Below are 20,683 nucleotides of genomic sequence, written 5' to 3'. Positions count from 1 at the left end.
GGAGCCATAATAGTTCAAGGTCTGATGAGATGTTGATGTGGGAACACTGTAGCTGATTGCTTGTAGCAATAAGGACGCCACCCCCTCGACAGTTAGTGCGATCAGCACGGCAAAGATTAAAGTTTGGTAGGTTGCAAAGAACTTTAGCGTCGCTTATATTATCAGTCAGCCAGGTCTCTGTCAAGACGAGCAGGTTGCTGCCCGTTGAAAACACGAGGCTGGACACAAGGTCGATCTTTGAAAGCAGGCTGCGTATGTTGCTATAGATAACCGAGAGGCAAATATTCTCTCGAGGGGCGGTATCGCAAATATTAGGTTTGTGACGATGGCGAAGTAAGCGCTATACTATTTCTGTAACCGTTTCTGTGGCAGCATCAAAGGTGTAGCGTTTCTTTCCGAGAAACAATGCCTTGTACCGGCATCGCGATGGTGGTGTGAGAAAGGATGTATGAACATCGTATGGCGATGATAGTGTGAAGACGATGGCATGAAGAGAGTCAGATGACAAAGATGCAATGACGATAGTGTAATGACCCCGATGGCATCACGACCGCGAGTACATACCCGGTGGTCCAAGCTATGACGCAGCTTGGCCCAGTGCACCAGGTTACAGGGTGTGAGGATGACGGCATGACGAGAGTCAGAACATGTAACTGCAATGACGACGACGGAATGCTGACGACGACATCATGAAAGCGACAAATACTTAGCGGCCCAAGTAGGTAGAGAACTTGCGTCACTGGGTTGGCGTGAAAGAGAGAGAGAGATAAAAGGAAGGCAACGATGTTAGCAGTCAAGATTCTGGTTGGCTACGCTGCGCTGGAGGAAAGGAAACGGGGAATAGAAAGAAGGCAGAGAAAGAGAGACAAGTACAAAGAGCACTACAGAGTCAAAGGCGCTCGAACAAGCCAGACGTTCTCAGAAATCATAAAATTGCCTATAGTGCCTTCTGAGCCGACGATCGGTGGGACGGTGTTCTAGCATTGTCTCTTCACTCAGAAGACGATCGTCCAGGTTCCTGAATGCGTTGCACATAGATTGTATTTGTGCTTCAAACTGAGGGCGGTGGCACAACAGGTGATCAATTTTCTCCTCGCAGCCGCAGAGATCACATGCAGGACTGTCAGCCATTTCAATTTCTGCTGAATAAAGTTTCGTGAAGGCAGTTGCCAACCACAACCGACGCGGAAGGGACGCTTGGCGTCCGTGCAATCCGGCCGGAGGTCTGAATTGAAGTGAAGGGTCGAGGCTACGCAGATAGGTATGCTCAAAACGGCTGCAGTAGGCAAAGAATGCTAATGCTATTAAAAAAGAACGCCATGCGGTATGTATTGTTTTCGAAGCGAACGGCATTCTTGAGCCCTATAAAAGCTGGTTCCTGTGCCGCGTTAGTCTCGACACATTACCCTGGGAGGGGCGTGGGTTTCAGTCATTTGTCGTGACTCTACGAACAGTATGCAGGATAGGGAGATCCCAACGTGGTCTCCACGTTTGTTTAGAGTAGTTAGCTTTTGGCCAGTAGGACCAGTGAAGAGGTGCCATGGTGAACATACAAATTAGTGCCAATACTAAACACGACGGTACCTGTTTGACATCCCAAGCACTCATGCTACATCCAGTTTTTGCTGGCTAGTTCAGTCGATTTTGCAGCGTGAGCGAACTGCTCGTGAAGGCACTGCGGTGAACAAAAACGAAAATGACCATGTAGCTCGGTAAGACGCGTTCCTTGAATACTGGCGCATCGTTGTTTTTGGGAAGGTTTAGTATTTATTTATGCATTTTTCAATACTCCTGAAAAAAGGTAAAAAGTAGAATTCGGACATGCATAAAAAAATAAGATATCCTTCATACACGGATGATGACTTTTCCTGTGTCAGCTTTTTAACGTAGTCTCTAAAAGATGTTTAATTTTGTTCACTTTGCACCAAGCAATAATTGCGCGCATAAAAACTGCGCATGCCAATACTTAAATATTCCTGACGCAAATAAGCCCCCGTGAAACATACCTAGCTACATGAACGCATACAAACGAAAGCATTTTAGTTTGGTCTGGCGAAGAAAAGCGGGTCATTAACGCAGAATACTAACTACATGTCACTCAGCAAGCATTATTTCCACACAGGTGTCCGCCATGCCGACGGATCGTGGCCGTGGACTTCTCACCCAAAATGCTTGAGTACGCCAAGGAACACTTTCCGCACCCACGCATTGAATACAAACTGCTGGATATAGGTCACGACGTCGAGAATTTCTTGACCGAACACGGATCATTTCAGCGGGTGTACAGCCTGAGGACATTGCACTGGGCGAAGGACCAGGCCCGGGCATTCTCTAACATTGCGCGCCTGATGGCACCAGGTGGAGAATGCATCCTGTTATTCTTGGGTCGCTGCGATACCTTCGATTTTATTCGTCGCATGGCTCAGCTGGAGCCTTGGACGAAATATAGTGACGTGAGTACCGGTTTTGTAAAACTAGCAGATTCGGAATCGTTGCTGTTATAAAAAGGCAACATTTATCGCCAAATCGTTCGCGAGCATTTTGCATCCCACTCCAGTAGACGAGAAGGTTAGGCCTTGGTAACCTTTTAATCTCGTATGTTACAAATTAGCGTCGACACAGGCGAGGACGAATTCAAGATCTCTCACACATGAGCGTTGACTCTTACCTATAACTTGCTTTTGTAAAACGAATATATATGCACTGAACAACCTCACAAAAAAAATCATCTCTAAAATCCCTTCTTGCGTGCAGTGTAGCACAATGGGCGTAGGTTTGTTCGACCGCCCAACCTTCTCTTCCTTTGTTTCCTCGTCCTCCTCACTGACAAAAAATGGTTTCTCATAAAGTAAAAGAAAGTGGTGCATGCGTGGCAGAGTAACAGGCATACGTACGAAGAAATGTGAAGCCTACTTCTTGTTACGTAGAAAAATTATTAAGAAAAGTAAAGGAACAGACGGTTTGCTTATTCATTTGTCCCCTTCCCATACCGCAATTTTTGCTTGAGATGAATGGACAATACGACATGAAAACAATCCCGAAAATTAGTAACCGGCGCCTCAGACATCCGCGAGCTCGAAGCAGGCGCCGTCATGCTTTGTGAAACTCAAAATAGCGTGTGGAAAACACACGATCAATATAAAAACAACACTCTTTCTTGCCTGTGAGCGTACGACTAACAGACCAATGAAAGTAATACGGGGTTTTCAGCCATCGCACTTGAAAGAAAAATAATTTGCAGGTTCTAAATAACGACAGATAGGTATAACGTTGCCCGCAGGAAGCTGCTTCGGCGCAGCAAGCAACAGCACCCAACAGGAACATTGGGCCGGAAGTGGCTAGCAGTAAGGATTATTTGTCATAACGCAGGTGCTATGACGACTGCTGGCAGCCAGGTCACAGCTGTCGTACCTCGATGGCACTCGAGCGAAAAGCGACAGAACACCGTCGGCGTTTGTCCGTGCCAAATGAATGGATACGATAGATTTAGAATGACGTTTACTGCACGTCCTGCTCAGGCTAGCGTATCTACCGCTATGTGCTATGACGGTGCCTGGACAGAAACATTGATGTCTATGCACTCAGTGCACACAACGAAAGCAAAAACGTTACCCTGTCTCCGTCAGAGCCGATTCAGTGGAGGCTGACCGTGCGTCCACTTGGCTTGTCATTCTATAGCGAAGCCGTTTATGACTAGGGCTCCGTGCATTTTTGTTTTGCGTTAACAATAATTTGGAGCAATTCTGGTTACAGTGCAGAAATGGTCCAAGCTCAATGGCACATGCACCTGTGCCGACAGACAGCCTTCTTCGTATGGGCCTCCATAACACGGTTGAAGAACTAATCGAGGGTCATCTCTCCAGTCAGAAGATGCGCCTGGCTATGACCCAAGCATCACAGAAACCTGGTAAAGGGGTACTGAACAAGACTTTTGGCGCCGAGATTTTTAGCCCAAATGAAAACTTGGGAGCTGGAATGGGTTCACACAACCTTGTTTTCAGGCAGAATATAGCGGAAAGTAATAAATTTCATGCATTTTTCGCAAAATACCGCGTCTAGCGGCCGCACCGAGAACTAGAGGAAGTCACGTTCCTGTGACGTGGTCTGTGCCGGTACCGGCGAGCCAGCCATCACCCGCATCTCTCCACCCGCATGGACGGCACCGGACGCAGCGAACAACGTATCAACAGCTCTGTTGCTCTCGGCCGCATACTTCTTTTTCCAAGTGGATCATGTGTCCACAATCGCCGTTTGTGTCCTGTGATGTTTTGCAATGTGATAAGTAAAGCCCCTGGCACAACGCAGGAGAATGCCTCTACCCTGCTGCGCGCATGGGTGCGGAAATATATGGTCGAACGGAACAAGCCGTGTCGTACCTTTCGGGCAAAGCTTTCCGGCTTCGAAGGATATGGATTCGCGCTGAGCGCGCTCATCCCGGCCATCATGGGTACCGTCAACGCGTGACTTTCCGTGCTCCGAACTCTTCGAGGACAGTGGCTATCAGACGAGCCCTGCTTTTCTGGAGAGCTGCATCATGTAAGCGAAAAGACCGCGCCAGAAGTTAGACGCTATCCCTTCCATTTTCTCCAGAAAGCAGAGGGAAGAAAGGAATGGAGCAAGCCGAGGTACATTTAAGAAAGCGAAAAGAGTTACGCTTCTTAGTCCTTTATTTCACAGCGGAAAAACGAAGACGAGATTGGCGGGCGATGAGCAAAGGCATCGTCGTACTGCTGCCCTCTGGAGCTGCGTTCGCTGTGGCATCGCAGTAGCAGTGTCCTTCAATACGTTTCGCCTGGTCATGAAACTTCCGCGCAACGCTATGGGATAGCTTCATATAGAGTCCGCAGTGGACGCACCGCAGCGCTGCCGCAACAAGAAGGTGGACTGGAGCAGACGATGAACGGACGCCACAGGTATTCTATGTGTACGCTCACTATAGCGCGTGTCGGCTGTCTGTATCGGCGTTAGAATATCGACATGACGTGCAAATCGCCACCCTATTTCTGTACAGTGTTCAGAAACTTCAGCGGGAACAATTTCGAAACAACTGCAACGCGTTGTTTCATATCGTGCTTCAACGGTGCTCGAAAAAGTGAAAAGTGTTATCGGGTTTCGGGAGCCAAAACCGCTGTCTGATTATGAGGCATGCCGTAGGGGGAGATTGTAGAATTTTGGACCACCTGGGGCTCTTTAACGTGCTCCGAAACGTAAGTACACTGGTGTTTGCGCATTTCGCCCCCATCGATGTGCGGCCACCGTGGCCGGGATTCGATCCCGCGACGTCGTACTCAGCAGCCCAGCACCATAGCCACTAGGCAACGGAGGCGGGTGCTTGAAACAGTGGCTGAACTTATTATGCGAATTGTACACTTGCACCAATCCATCGTTAGGAAGTGCCTACAGAGCAAGCTGACGTCGCAGTTTACGTAAATGTGTCATTCGTGCAGTCGCGTCCACTCGTACCTTGGATGTACGCGCTCACAAAACACTGAGGCGCCGACGTACTTAAGGCGAACACCGGCTGCCCACCTCTGTTGCTTATGCGGCTCCTGCTGCGAGCCGGAACACACGACGTCACGGCAGTCGGCGCACATTCTCGCTCGTACCGGGGTGTAGCCACCACGCGCTCATAATCGTTCAAAAATACAGCCAGCCGTTAAAAAATATGTGAAATAAACGCTGTGTATCGGAACAGTAACGTCTTCCGAGTCAAACTTGGATGCTCCCGTCATTTTTTTTTTTTCATATTGTTACGGCGCAACCGAGTGGCGACAGTCAGAACACGATTGGACGTGTAGGGGTTGAATCGTTGACAGCCACCTTGGTTATGCATCGTTGTCTCTCGTGTAAATATTGTAAATACATCTTTATATGTGAAATCTGCAACACAGCAAATTGGTTGGATGGGCGCAGTACCCACGAGAAACAACAACGGAGCTTCTCAGTGCTCGTCACGTCGGACTGAACAACATGACGGACGAAACAGGAGCCGACATGGCGCGGCCCACATCAACGCTTACAACCCCGACGGTTGTGCTGGTGCAGCCGCGGGATTCAGGAAGCTTCTACGACACCAACCACCTCGGCATGGTAGACCGGATTGCCACGTGCGAGCGTGTAAGTGCGCATACAAATGGGATCCAACGACTATGTTGGTTAACTTGGTCTTCTACCTACAAAGCGCGGCGAAGGTTAAGTATGACAACCACGAAGAAGAGCTTAACGACTTGGACACGTGGGAACAGAAGCTGAAGGACTTGTTCGGCTGTCCTGCTGGGCGGAAGAGCACCGCTAAAAAAAAAGACAAAAAAATTACCGACGATTACGTTACTTCCTAATGCGAAATTTGAGCGCAGCAAATAAGCTGTTTCACCTTTTCGATAGATTGAGGTAAAGAAATCGAGCAACACATGTATGCGCTATCACAGAATTATTTTTTTATATTTCCCGTACTCCTGGATCATCTCGACGGCGGCGACGGTAAGCTTCTGCTTCGGCGGCACGCACCTCTGGATTCTGACGGCGACGGCGCTGGGCCTCTGCTCTGGCAGCTCGTTTAGCAGCAGCAGCAGCAGCAGCAGACGGAGGACTTCCATCGGTCGTCTCGCTCATGGCTCAGAAAGAACTGGCAGATAATTTCGCAGTGGCGAACGGCAGCGGCAATTTCGGCTCGGGCGGTGCACATATACAGATCCGCCGCCACCGATCTGGCTCTCTGATTGCCACCGCACAGGGCGAACGGCAGCGGCAATTTCGGCTCGGGCGGTGCACATATACAGATCCGCCGCCACCGATCTGGCTCTCTGATTGCCACCGCACAGGGGTTGCATTGGAGGAGGAGCGAAGAAAGGAATTAAGTTCGAGCCGGCGCTTTGACAACCGGAGACTCGCAGGAAGAGGGGGGAGGGGGGCGGCGTGTACACCCAGCGGCAAACGATGGGGGCAGAAGCGCGCGCAGCAAGCGGACAACACGATAAAGGGAGGAGGGAAGAGATAGCAGCGACTGACTGATGCCGCTGACGCCGATACAGGGGGGGGGACCCTTTCCTCCTCTTTCTGCATGGCGGCGACGGTGTTCTATGCAGTCACGTTATCTTGACTCTCTAGCGGCGTCAGCGGCATCCAGCGTTATCAGTCGGTCGCTGCTAGCGCTGGGGGGATGAAAGGGGGGCGGAGCTGGTTACGAGGCCGACGACGACGCGAAACCCAGGAACGGACGCCAAAGAGCTGCGCTCTAAAAAGATCTAGATACCCGCGCACAGACGTCCACAGAATCATACGTCTCTTACAACCAGGACGTGCTGGCTCTGTCCCATAAAGCCGATAGCGATATCACTGAGTCATACAAGGTTGGGCATGTACTGAAGGGCATCGCTGATGATGCTTGCTCCCGTGAAAAAAATTTGAAGCGGTACAGGACATCATAAAGAAGTGTCAAGGCTTTGAGCAGGCCAAGAGCTGCCGCACTGCAACGCCGTTCGCACGTAGGCCGAACACAGCTGTAACATCCTCTTGTAACGACAGGCTAGGAGTGCAGCGACTGTCACCGACAGATGACCTGACGCGCATAGTGCGGCGAGAACTTGAAGCCATGGCACCTATAGCGTTTTGTTCCCGCCCCAGTGAGACGAACAACTTGTCTAGATCACCATTTGTGCAGCAATAGTCCCCAGAGAACTGTAATCTTGGAGTTCCTTCTGTATATGCGGTTGTCCCTTCACAGCTGTCTCATGCTCCAAGTCCATCGAATGGTCCGTGGTGCCCTGCATGCTACCGAAATCCAGCCGAGTGGCGAACCGCAGACGATCGGCCGGTATGTTTTGCCTGCCGGCGTAATGGTCACGTTGCTCGCCATTGCAACAACCGTGCTGTCTCCTCCTTTCTTCAATTTTCACTCGCCAGTTATTAGCGTCCCGAACAGAGCCAGCGTCTTTACCAGTCTCCAATGCCACCGCGACAGCCAAACAATGACTCTCGCGCTCCTTGGAACAGTCGCTCGTCGTCATTCCGACGTCGCTACTCGCATTCGTCAGCAGCACGTCGACCATCGTCCTTATCGCCGCAGGCTCGTCGCCCACCATCCTCGATGGAGCCCCTACGCCCGTGACCGGATTCACTAAGCGATGCAGCTCACAGAGGTGGCGCTGCATAGGAGACTCGAACGCAAAGCCCTCTGATCACTTTGCCCACCAAACAGAACTTGGTGGCCGCTTTGGTGGATGGAACCAGTGTCCCAGTACTCACTGATACTGACACGCACGTGTCCCTGATGAGTGCCCAATTGCACCGAAGCCTGAACAAAGTTCTCCCAACCGTTTCATCGCGCAGCCTCCGCGTCACCAACGGAGGAAAGCCTACCGTGTTTGGTATGTGCACCCCTCGCATTGGCACCACGGGTCGCCTAATGGCTGTTTTGTTTGCCATTTTAGAACAATGTCCTTACGACGTTATACTAGGCTAAAGACTCTTTGTCATCCCATTCAGCCCTTTCTAATTGCGTGCCTAGTGTCATAGCTTGAACTGTGCCACGACTTATACAGTCCGCCAGTCGCACAACCATTGTTATGCTATCCCGAAGACGTCCACCTGTCGCCTCAAGCCACTACGTACGCCACTCTACTGTCGTTCCCATCTGTTCCTGATCGTGTCTATGTACTACGGCGCACCACTGACACACTGCTTGAGAGAAATTTGGCCGTTCCCTTTACCGCGCTCTGTTACAGGCAATTAGACTTCGCTCCCTCTCCTTAAATTTTAACTACTCGGCTCAAATCTTTCCCAGAGGCATGTCTGTGGTCGACATCTCGCGTGTCAACGCATGTGAATATATGCTCTTGACGCCGAAATTGCGTCGCCCTCTAGAGGAACCTTGAATTCACCGACTCTCCCAGGCGAACTTAACGAGGCGAGTGCACCTCATCTTCTTCCGGCACAAGCTGCTCACCTCCGTCGTCTCTTGGAAACTTACCGCGACATTTTCTACCTTCGTGGCCGCCCTTTAGCCTAGACATCGGTGGTCGCCCATCGTATTTACACCGGAGACACCAATCCGATACGCCGCCGGCCATACCGTGTTTTAAACACTGAACGGCAAGAGATACGACGAGAAGTCGATAAGATGTCGATTAAAGGCGTTATCGAGCCATCTTGCAGTCCGTGGACGCCCCCTTTTGCCCTTGTCAAGAAGAGGGACGGCAGTTTGAACTTTTCTGTGGATTACAGACATCTCAACAAAATAACACGCAAGAATGTTTACCCCTTGCCGCGTATTGATGACACCTTGGACTGCTTGCACGCAGCCAAGTACTCTTGATCGATAGGCCTCCGACTAGGCTATTGGCAAATCTCGGCAGATGAGATGGGCCGTGAAAAAACTGCCTTCGTAACACCTGACAGCGTCTACCAATTCAAGGTTATGCCATTTAGCCTTTGTAACGCCCCGGCAACTTTCGAGAACATGACGGACTCAATACTTCGCGGCAATAATTGGTCCACATGTCTGTGTTATCTAGACGATGTCATAGTTTTTTCAACAACTCTCACGAGTCATTTAACGCGTCTATCGGCTATTCTTGCTGTTTTCCAATGTACCGCCTTGCAATCGAACTCATCCAAGTACCACTTTGGACGTCGTTAAATCACTGTTCTTCGCCATCTCGTCAGTGCCGCGGGCGTTCTACCCTGCCCTGACAAGATTTGCGCTGTCCAGAACTTTCCCGTTCTGTTTTCCGCCGCATATGTACGAAGCTTTGTTTGGCTATATTCGTACTTCCGTCATTTTATCAATAATTTCTTCAGAACCGCTCGCCCACTCACCGAACCACTTATGACGTTCCTTTCACATGGGGCCTTGCTCAAAATAAGGCCTTCTCCGCCGTCGTACCCTTGCTCACGGCTCCCCTTTTGCTGGCTCATTATGATCCATCTGCCGCCGCTGAGGACAGGGGCCATGGAATTGGGGCTGTACTTGTTCAATGGCAGCGTAACGCAGAGCGCGTAATTGCATACGCCAGCCACCTCCGGTCACTCACCGAAATTAATTTTTCAATTACGGAACTGAAGTGGCTGGCGTTAGTTCGGACAGTTGCCAAATTCCGCCCCCACTTATGCAGAACACATTTTCTGTGGTTAACGATCACGACGCCTTGGGCTGGCTTTCCTCACTTAAAGACCTCACTGGACGATTAAGTAGATGGGCGCTACGGCTCCAAGGATATCCATTTCGGGTTTTATGCAAGTCAGGTTATTTGCACAAGGACGCCGACTGCCTCTCCAGCCATCTTGTCGGCCGCCCTTAATATGATGCGCATCACGCCAACTCTTGCGTCCTGGCCGTTTCTGATCTTCACGACATCCGCACTGAATAACGGAGTGATTACTGCTTACGTGCTCTCATCGATCGTCTCAGTTCTGGACATTCGGAGCCTACGCTGCACATGCTCGTGCTCCGCGACGACGTTCTCTATGGTCGCAACTTACGCCCAGAACGACAACAATTTTTACTCGTTGTAACCCGCCATCTACGGACATCAGTTCTGGAGCAGTTGCATGATGCCGCTACTTCTGGCCACCTTGGCGTTTCGCATAATTTCGACCGCCTACGGCGTCGCTTGTACTGGCCAAGCCTGTACCAGTCTGTGCACCACTACGTTGCAGCCTGTGCGCTCTGTCATTGCCGCAAAAAAACCTGCTGTGCCGCCCACTGGACGCCTTCACCCAATCCATGTGCCCTCAGAGCCGTTCTTTCGCGTCGGTCTAGATCTTCTCAGCCCTTTTCCGACGTTGAGATCGGGCAATACGTAAGTCGTTGTCGTGGCGTAAAACTGCGTGATGAGGTGGCAGTGGCAGATTTCTTTTAACATGACGTCATCTTCCATCACGGCGCACCCCGGTAGCTCCTGAGCGATCGCGGCCGCACCTTCTTGTACCGAATAGTTAAAGGCCTACTTCGCTCTTATTCTGCCAGGCACAAGCTTTCCACCGCCTACCACCTGCACACAAACGGAATGACGGAAGAGCTCACTCGCACGTTGACAGAAATGCTGTCTACATACGTTTCTGATGACCAATGTAGTTGGGACAGCCCCTTACCCTTCATTACCTTCGCCTATAATTCGTCCCGTCACGAGACCATTGGCTTTTCAGCCTTTTACCTTCTGTCCGGACGCCACCATTCTTTGCCATTTGACACACTGCTTCGTTCCTCGATGAGCACTCTCACTGAATATGCTCAAGACGTCTTCGCCCGGGCTCCCACGGCACGCCAGATTTCCGGCTCCCGGCTTACTGAGTCTCAGACCGCACAGAAGACCCAGTACGAGAGCCGGCATCAAGACGTTCGACTTTCTCCTGGCTCCGTTGTCACCGTATGGATGCCATGTCGCCGCGTCGGCTTGTCTGAAAAGCTGCTGCCGCGCTACACAGGGCCCTGAATATGCTCAATGTGACCTACACGATATTGCGTATACGCTTGACGATGGGAACTACGAGATCGCTACGCTGGAATAGTGTTTCCCCACAGAGGTTCTGCATGTGCCAGGGCTGAAGCCTTACTTAGCCGCAAGTTCCCTTCCCGTGTAGTTAGCGCCGAGACGGCACCTTTACAGGCAGGGATATGCTACGGCGCAACCACGAATTGCGCCAGTCAGAAGACGACGATTTGACGTGTAGAGGCAGAATCGCTCTCGACAGCCAGTTTGTTTATGCATCGTCGTCTCTCGTGTAAATATTGTGAATACATGTTTATATATGACTTTTGCAACGTAACAATATTTTGTTCAGTATCCCTTTAAGCAACACAAGTGAATATCCCCTAAATATGCTAAACCACCCAAATATTCCAAAAAGATTGGCGACATCACTCGTGATCCATTCCTTACCGAAAGTATGCACCCTACCCACCACCAATGGCGGCGCGAAGCAAGAGCCAAGGCCCTGAGGAGGACTTACGCGTCTCTCCAGGAAGTGGTCTACGCTGATGCAGCCGTGTACCATGGCAGAAGAGCCAAGCCCGCCGTGGTGACTACACCCTACGCCCAAGAGCAGTAGAGACACTGCTATCCGGCTCCCGCCTATCCAACCGGATCATGTTGGTTGAGAGGGCGGTCGTAGCCAAGGCGGCGCATGGTTTCTCGTGAAGAGGGAACCATTCCTGCAAATCAAGCCATCCTTGTGATCATTAAGGATGTTTCTTTCTCTCTCTTTGTATGGGCTCCAGGACGTGGGCTCCGGGACCGGTAACGCGCCCTTGAACAACCCTTGTCACACCTGGGACCCAAAGAGGTCCCAGGCAGAAGGGCATGAACATATTTTATCCGGATGTTGACACAAATAACAGAGAGAAAAGATTTGAAGGTTTACAAGAAGGGTAACGAGGAATAAAGATACATAGAGGTTGAGGAGACATGGGTGAGACGCCAACAGCGGTGCACTATCGATGAGCGACGTGGCGCTGCTAGGTCTCCCGTGATGCAGGAATTACGTCGTTGACGGCCAACCTTTTGAACAGGCTTAGTCGGGACCGTGAGCAGAGCCGCGGCATCACGAGGTCGTCGGCGGGGCCCAAGAGCCCAAGGCGCCGACGACAACGGCGTCCACGGTCACGCGTTGATGCCACCGGGCCACATGGAGACGGGCAAGCTAATTTTTGGTGACGTGCGTCAGTGTACGCTTGCGGGTGCTTTTGACGAGGACAGGACAGATACAAGATGACTGCCTCCTCGGCATGCAGAAGGACGATGTCAGGGCGAAGGTTGGTATCCCCGATTGCCCGCTTGTCGTATATAATGGTGAGCCTATCCTGGCACGCCGTGCCGAGACGCGACACAACGTTGTTTTGTCGCGCCGTGTACAGCGCACTCTTTGCCAAGCAGTGACACAGGACGTGCGGTAGCGTCTTTCTCGCATAGCCGCGCAACCTGTATCGCTGATCGTGTTCGCACTTCATCCATGTTCAGGCTCTGTTGAGGTGACGGAGGTTGAGCCTTGATTTAAGAATGAAGCACCAGTGAGCAAGCCGGATGTAAGCGCCAGTGTACATTGTGGGGAGCACCCGCCTCCATTTCCTCCCGCGTACCCGCGGCGTCCCGTTCGCACGTGGCGACGGGTCGCGCCGGCGTAGACATGGGAGAGAGGCACTACGCGCCCTCCCTTTCTCCGTCGCTCTGATGACGCGCGTACCCCTCTTCCCCTACGCGGCTCACGGGAAAGGGAAACGTATCCGGCGGGCGAGGAGGACTTCCCCTCGCAAAAAGGTAAAAAAGCATAAGAGCGCGCTACCGGGGGACACTCTCTCGCTTGGGACGCCGACACCTTGGACCGCCTGGACGACAGCACCTGCCGCATCCCGTGAGTGACCTCGTTTGTCTGACCCACCCAGACAACGAGGCAAGCCTATTTACTACTATTACTGAGAGGACGTCCCTCTGCGAGTGTTCATTATTGCTAATTGCAAGAAACGTTATCACCGTTGACGCCGCTGGTTGCCTTATTCGTCCGAACCCGGCGTAGCCGCGATTCCCGCGCTACGGGTGGGGAGTACCACGAAGCGACTGCGTGGGGCTAGGTCCGGAGCTCGCCTTCAGCCCTAGCCGCACGCAGAGTGGAACCCCCACATTTGGCGCTACCAACGTGGATCGAATTCGGCAACACGGCGAGTCTTCTGGTGTGCGTTGGCGCTAGGACTACCCACGTTTCAGCGAACGATGGCGGCTGGCTTGTCTGACCTCTCAGATTTGTTCATGTTGTCAAATGTAGCGACGCAAAGTCAGCGGCCTATTGCTAACGCGGCGGCAGCTGCTGAACAAACCAGCAGCTTTGGTTTTGAGTGTTTCACGCGGAACAGTCAGGCGGGCGCAAATGCCACGTGGGCAGAGGTTAACCCTAATACGAGGCGCACCCCGTCGAGCCCCTCGCCGCATCGCGACGCGGACATAGAGGCACACAGGCCACTAGATAACTCTACCCGGACGGCAGAGGCATCCGGCCCTTTGGGCGAGAGTTTGCCGTCTAGCGAAGCAATGCTGCAAAATGCGTTGCAAATCATGCAGAGCTTAGCCGGCGCCCTGCAAGGCACAATGCAGGCCTCGTTGCAGAGCGAGCGACCACGGATTAAGGTAGACATGCCTACCTACAGTGGGTACCACGATCGCACGAGTGCAAGTGAGTACCTCGACCGTCTGCAGTATTACCAGCAGGCAACCGGGCTTTCAGACGCCGAACTAGTCGCGCGCGTGATCCCGGTTTCACTGACTGACCAGGCGGCTCGATGGTTCCGACTGACCGGACACCGATGCCGCACGGTAGAAGAGTTCCGCGCCAACTTCCGCGAGGAATTTCTTCCGCCCAATTACGAGTGGCGTTTGAGGAGAGAGTTGGAGCTTCATACCCAGCATCCGGACGAGTCCCTGCTGGAAAATGTTCGAGCGATGGACGAACTTTATCGTCTCGCGAACCCTCACGCCACCGATGCAGAGAAAGTTGAGCGTGTCACACGGCAGGCACACCCCACTTTCGCGGCCTACTTCAGAGGATGTAGGTTTACAGACCTAGACGAACTCGCCGCCGAGGCGAAGCGCATCCAGGGGGACATCCTCGCGGCGCGAGCATACCGTCCGCCTCCACCCGCGGCGCTGTCACTCGAGCCTCGCTGCGCGTGGAACGGCGGCGCGATCCCTTCCCACTCGTCTACAGTCGACGCGTCGGCATCGTTCGCGGAGCAGCAGGTCCAGCGTAGTTGGGAGTTATCAGACCGCGCTTTGGACCCGTACGCCTACGCGCTGAGAACAGCACCGACTAACGCTCAGCGCGCCGCGACAGGAGCGAGAGGCCGATGCGAGACTGGAGGAGCGGCACACGCCGAACGCAGTTCAAGGAAGCTGCGGCGAGCCGGAGTGGAGCGACGGCCGCCCAAGCCACCGAGGCTTCAGCGGCCGCTGCTACCAATGCGGCCGACCAGGGCACATCGCCCGTGACTGCGGCCGCACGCCGGGCCGAGGCCGAGCGCGTGGCTCGGGAAACGGGCGAGGCCGCCGGTGATCCACCTTGGGTCCCGTGCGGCGATGTCGAATATAGCCGGTGGTACCGAGTTACTTGCGCCTTCGGCTTGTCGCGTAGGAGGTGTTGCGGACTCGCAGGCGCCGTTCATCGAGCTAACGATAGCCCGAAAGAAATTCGCTGCATTATTAGATACCGGAGCAAGCGCTTCGTTATTTGGAGACGAGGTGTTGCATCATCTCTGCGAGAACAATATCCGCTTGAGAGATAATGACACCACCTTCCGACTTGCTTCCGGCACAGCACAATCTAGCGGTGCAGCTAGGTTAGTGATCCGTTGGGAGAAACGCGTCAGGCGACAACGCCTCGTACATCTCCCGGGTTTATCAGTGCCTGTTATTTTGGGTCGAGACTTTCTCGTCAAGTCGGGCATTGTAATAGACATCGGCAACGATGGTTACCGAGAGAACGGAACGGGTGCTTTAAAGCTTTTCGCAAAAGCGCCCGTGGCAGCGGAGACACGACAGTCTCCGGGCGCAGCGCGAGTGGGCCACACCCGGCCACAGCCAAGCGAGCGAACCGTAATCGGCGCAGGCGAGGAGAGAGACACGGTGGCACAACAGTGCGCCACTTTTCTGCGAGGAGTAACGCACCCGCTTTTGTCGGAGGTCAATATGCCGGAGAGAGAACGGGCACGACTGTTGTCGCTGTTGTACGAATACGACGCGATTTTCACTGACCGTCCGGGCCGCACTACGCTAGTCAGGCACAGGATATACACGGGTGACGCTGCGCCATGGAAATGTAATCCTCGGCCGATTACCTTGACTAAGCGGAAAGCACTTGATAGCGCCTTAGACGAACTCATCGACACAGGCGTGGTGGAAAGGTCGAACAGCCCATGGGGCTTCCCGGTAGTTCTAGTCCCGAAGAAGGACGATACCTATCGCCTTTGTGTAGACTACCGCAGGCTGAATGAGGTTACGAAGAAGGATGCGTACCCTCTACCCTCCATTTCCTCTTTAGTGTCTAACCTAGGCGGGGCGAAGTACTTTACAACGCTCGATGCTAGTCGCGGATACTTTCAGGTCGAAATGGACGAGCGTGACAAAGAGAAAACGGCTTTCACTTGTCACCGGGGGCTCTTTCAATTTAAAGGAATGTCTTTTGGTTTGGTCGGAGCTCCCGCTACTTATCAAAGGCTGATGGACCGAGTACTAGGAGACGCGAAGTGGCAACATGCCCTCGCATATCTGGACGACATAGTGGTTTATTCGAAAACATTCGAGGAGCACTTGCGCCACTTGAGAGACGTCCTAGACAGGCTGAGATCCGCGGGTATCACGCTGAACCCGAACAAAGCTCAGATAGCTGCGAGCAGAATAGCGCTGTTGGGATTCACGCTGGACAACGGCCGCATCCTGCCGAGTAAGGATAAGCTCGAGGCTATATTGAGGTACCCGTCGCCGAAAGATATCGGCGAACTAAGGCGCTTTCTGGGATTGGTGAACTTTTATCGCCAATTCATTCCAGACTGCGCGGCAGTGCAAGCGCCTTTGACGAAGCTCTTGAGGAAAGACGAACGGTGGACTTGGGGACAAGAGCAGGAGGCGGCACTGCGTGGCCTCACGAAGGTGCTCGCTGACACGGCCGAATTGCAGCTGCCCGATTTGAATAGGGAGTTTGTGATTCAAACAGACGCAAGCGACCTAGGCTTAGGTGCAATTTTGCTTCAGGAGCACGGAGGCACTCTCCGACCGGTTGCGTTCGCGAGTCGTTCGTTGACGCCAGCCGAAAGGAACTACTCGGTGACAGAGAAGGAGTGCCTCGCGATAGTTTTCGCTCTGCGAAAGTTCGACTATTACGTCGATGGAGTGGCATTCAAGATTGAGACTGACCACATGGCTCTCACTTGGTTGAGGCGCTTGAGCGAGCCGAGTGGCCGCCTGGCGCGTTGGGCACTGCTGCTGCAGCGCTACGACTTCACCGTGCGCTACCGCAAAGGAAAAAGCAATGCCGCAGCTGACGCACTTTCGCGAGCGCCAGTCCGAGGCGATGGAGAGGCCCAAGTAAGGGACGCGGAACAACCGTCGATCCTGGGCGAGAGCGTGAACCACATAGAGGTTGTCGGTTCCGCAGGAGTCGTCTTCACCAGAGAGGAGCTGTTCGCGGCTCAGCAGAAGGACCCGTTTTGTCGAAAAGTGCTCGACGAGCACCGGGAGCAGGGTGGCGCGGCCGCCGCACACATGGAGGCAGCTGGTATTGCTGTCGGTGCTAAGCGCTCGGGATCAGTTGGTAATGCTGTGAGTGCGCTGGATTCTTATCTGCTGAATTCTGACGGCCTCCTGCTGAGGTATATTCCCACCGAGGACGACACAAGTGAGGCGTTTAAGGTGGTGATACCGCGCGTGTTGCGAGGAGCACTGCTACGCTACTTTCACGACTCGTGTATCGCTGGGCACGCGAGCGGCCCCAAGTCTTACATTAAGTTGTGTCGCCTCGCTACCTGGCCAGGCATGAAACGGGACGCGATGCGCTACACCCGCTCATGTCATGTGTGCCAAAGCGTGAAGCCCCGAGGTGGACGACCGCCCGGCCTCATGCAGCCTATCGACAGCCAGACTCCCTGGCAAATCGCGGCGTGTGACGTCATGGGACCGTATCCCACCACACCGAGCAGGAACAAATTCTTGCTTGTAGTCACAGATCACTTCAGTAAATGGGTCGAACTTTTCCCCTTGCGAAAACTGACGGCACGAGTGATCATGGATAAGTTGATCGAGGTTTTCACCAGATTTGGCTATCCGGAGCAGTTGGTAACGGACAACGCGTCCTACTTCACTGTCAAGGTTTTCGTCGACTCGTGCGCTGCACTTGGCATTAAGCACAAGAAAACGACAACTTACCATGCTCAGTCGAACCCCACTGAACGGGTCAATCGCAACATTAAGCACATGCTTGTCGCGTTCTCTGAAAGACATAAGGACTGGGATAGCTACCTTCCAGAGATCGGGTTTGCATTGCGATCGACAGTGAACCGCTCGACTGGGCATGCGCCTTCTTCTCTCAACCTGGGGAGAGAGCTGCCGAATCCGATGGATAGAGTTCTCGCGGATCGCAGCGGAATGTCGGTCGCGCCGGCAGCACGAGCTGAATACGCGACCCACCTACGTGACAAGATGACGGAAGCTTTACACAAAGCACGCCGTAACCTTCGCACTGCTAGGGCGCAACAGAAGGCGCAGTACGACCGCTCGCATCGGAACGTCCGCTACGAAGTGGGCGATCTGGTGCTTCGACGCCAGCACGTTCTCAGCGATTCTAGCAAACAGTTCGCCGCCTCGCTGGCGCCGAAGTGGACCGGGCCGTATCAAGTGCGAGAGAAGGTTTCCTCGCTTGTTTACCGGCTCGAGAGCATGAAAGTGAAGCCGATCGGCGGGCCGGTACACGTATGTGACCTGAAACGCTACGTGCCGCGTGATGAGAAGTGGGATGAAGATCAGACCCTCCCTCAACCGCGGTCGGTGAGTGAGAGCAGCCAGAATCGAACGGCGAGCCCACAGCCGCGCTACAACTTGCGTAGCAGGCGGAAGTGATCCGACGGCTATATTTGCGTAGCCCGATGACTGCGAGGACCATTCGTAAGTCCGGGCCGTGCTGGCATCTTGTTAGTTCCTGCCGGGAAGAGAACGTATAGCGACAGCAGAGCGCCGAGTATTGACGACGAGCCGTCGTTCCAGTCTTCAAGCAACATCACAGACTACGACGGGAATGTGGCGTGAACGATTCAACGTGTTTGCATGCGGTGTGTGCATTGACTAAAGACTTGCGAGGGCCAGTGCGGTGTGCTGTGAGTCGTTGATGATGCGGACGACCATTCCCTTCGTAACGGGCGTTGACGGTGTTCCCGGATCCGGCCAGTCATGCTGCTTATCACAATTTCGTTCCGTGCAGTGGACTAATCTAATTTTCTGAAGCAGGAAACAAGACACGGCCGTGCGAACTGCCTGCAGTACTCGCCGGTACAACTGACGCACCGGCAGCGCTACGCTGGCCTTGCAGCCGCACGAACCACTACCCGGCGCCCAGCAAGCGACCGCCCGGCTTGTGCAGCCGACGCCTGGGGCGCGGCACGGAGAGTCACCTTCGAGCCGGGACTACGATCCGCCTCGCAAGCCCGAGCAGTGCCGCTGACTGGACACCTTCGAGTCGGCATCAAGTACCTGCCACCTGAGGGCTACAGCAACGCAAGCCCGACGCTCAAAGCCGGCGTGGGCAACGCTGCCTTGATCGCCAACCTTGGCGGGAACATTAGCAAACGGGCGCCCGAACCCTTCGGGCGTACCTAGGGGCCAGCATCAACGTATGGGGGGCTTCTTAAGGGGAGGAGGATGTGGGGAGCACCCACCTCCATTTCCTCCCGCGTACCCGCGGCGTCCCGTTCGCACGTGGCGACGGGTCGCGCCCGCGTAGACATGGGAGAGAGGCACTACGCGCCCTGCCTTTCTCCGTCGCTGTGATGACGCGCGTACCCCTCTTCCCCTACGCGGCTCACGGGAAAGGGAAACGTATCCGGCGGGCGAGGAGGACTTCCCCTCGCAAAAAGGTAAAAAAGCATAAGAGCGCGCTACCGGGGGACACTCTCTCGCTTGGGACGCCGACACCTTGGACCGCCTGGACGACAGCACCTGCCGCATCCCCTGAGTGACCTCGTTTGTCTGACCCACCCAGACAACGAGGCAAGCCTATTTACTACTATTACTGAGAGGACGTCCCTCTGCGAGTGTTCATTATTGCTAATTGCAATAAACGTTATTACCGTTGACGCCGCTGGTTGCCTTATTCGTTCGAACCCGGCGTAGCCGCGATTCCCGCGCTACGGGTTGGGAGTACCACGAAGCGACTGCGTGGGGCTAGATCCGGAGCTCGCCTTCAGCCCTAGCCGCACGCAGAGTGGAACCCCCACAACATGAGGTACAAGCTGGCGGGGTTGGCGACCACGCACTGCAGGACCTTACCCTGGTTGGATTTGTCAAGCAGTGCAGAGTCCTGGCAGGCCGATCGTCAGCTCGGAGTGTGCGGACGCCCCGCCTGCGATGTTTCGAGTTGAGCATGGGGTCACCGCAGGTGATTCGAGCTCCGTCCGGTTTGAGCTCCCAGAGCGCATGCAGGCGGCGTGAAGCCTCCCGCGCCTCAGTTCATATTGAGCGAAGCAGTGAGGCAGGTGCCCTGACATCCCCCTCGGTGGACCTGCTCAGGTAGCTCTCCTCGTCCAGAAGCTCCGCCGGCCGGCGAAGATGCTTGGAGACTACGTCGCAAAGCCCACAGTTACATACAATAATTGCTAGAGGTAGCTCTGGCGCTAGTGTCTACGGGATCTGCAATGGGTGTGGTTGTACTAGCATGGGAATTATGGGAAGGGCACGGATTTCCCTAAACTTCGTCTGTCTGGCTTCAAAGTGCTTTGTGACTTTGTATGCTTGTTATTTTGAACAATGTATTGCGTAATAAATTATTAAATAAACATTATTGAAATTGCCCAACGGCAGTATTCGAACAGAGGCCTTCTAGAACAGAAGCCCGATATTGAGACCATTAAGAAACGGACGCCTGCATCGACGCGCGATGTGAAGCATACATATGAATAAATTTATCGCGGGCATGCCAGTGCCTCGAGAAGCTTGGCGCG

At 53.6% G+C, this 20,683-nt stretch overlaps 1 protein-coding gene across 1 annotated transcript in view; it reads left to right on the top strand.

The window, feature by feature from the left end:
* LOC142571213 (juvenile hormone acid O-methyltransferase-like) overlaps window positions 1-20,683 on the top strand; it is a 58,545-nt gene that overhangs the window by 26,632 nt on the left and 11,230 nt on the right. The window contains exon 3 of the mRNA XM_075679487.1: window positions 2,123-2,453. Within this exon, the coding sequence (XP_075535602.1) occupies window positions 2,123-2,453 (331 nt within the window). The remainder of the gene's footprint in view (window positions 1-2,122; window positions 2,454-20,683) is intronic.

The sequence above is a fragment of the Dermacentor variabilis genome, chromosome 2 (assembly GCF_050947875.1).
Source record: "Dermacentor variabilis isolate Ectoservices chromosome 2, ASM5094787v1, whole genome shotgun sequence".
Taxonomy (NCBI): Eukaryota; Metazoa; Arthropoda; class Arachnida; order Ixodida; family Ixodidae; genus Dermacentor; species Dermacentor variabilis.
This window is presented reverse-complemented; position numbering and strand designations above follow the sequence as displayed.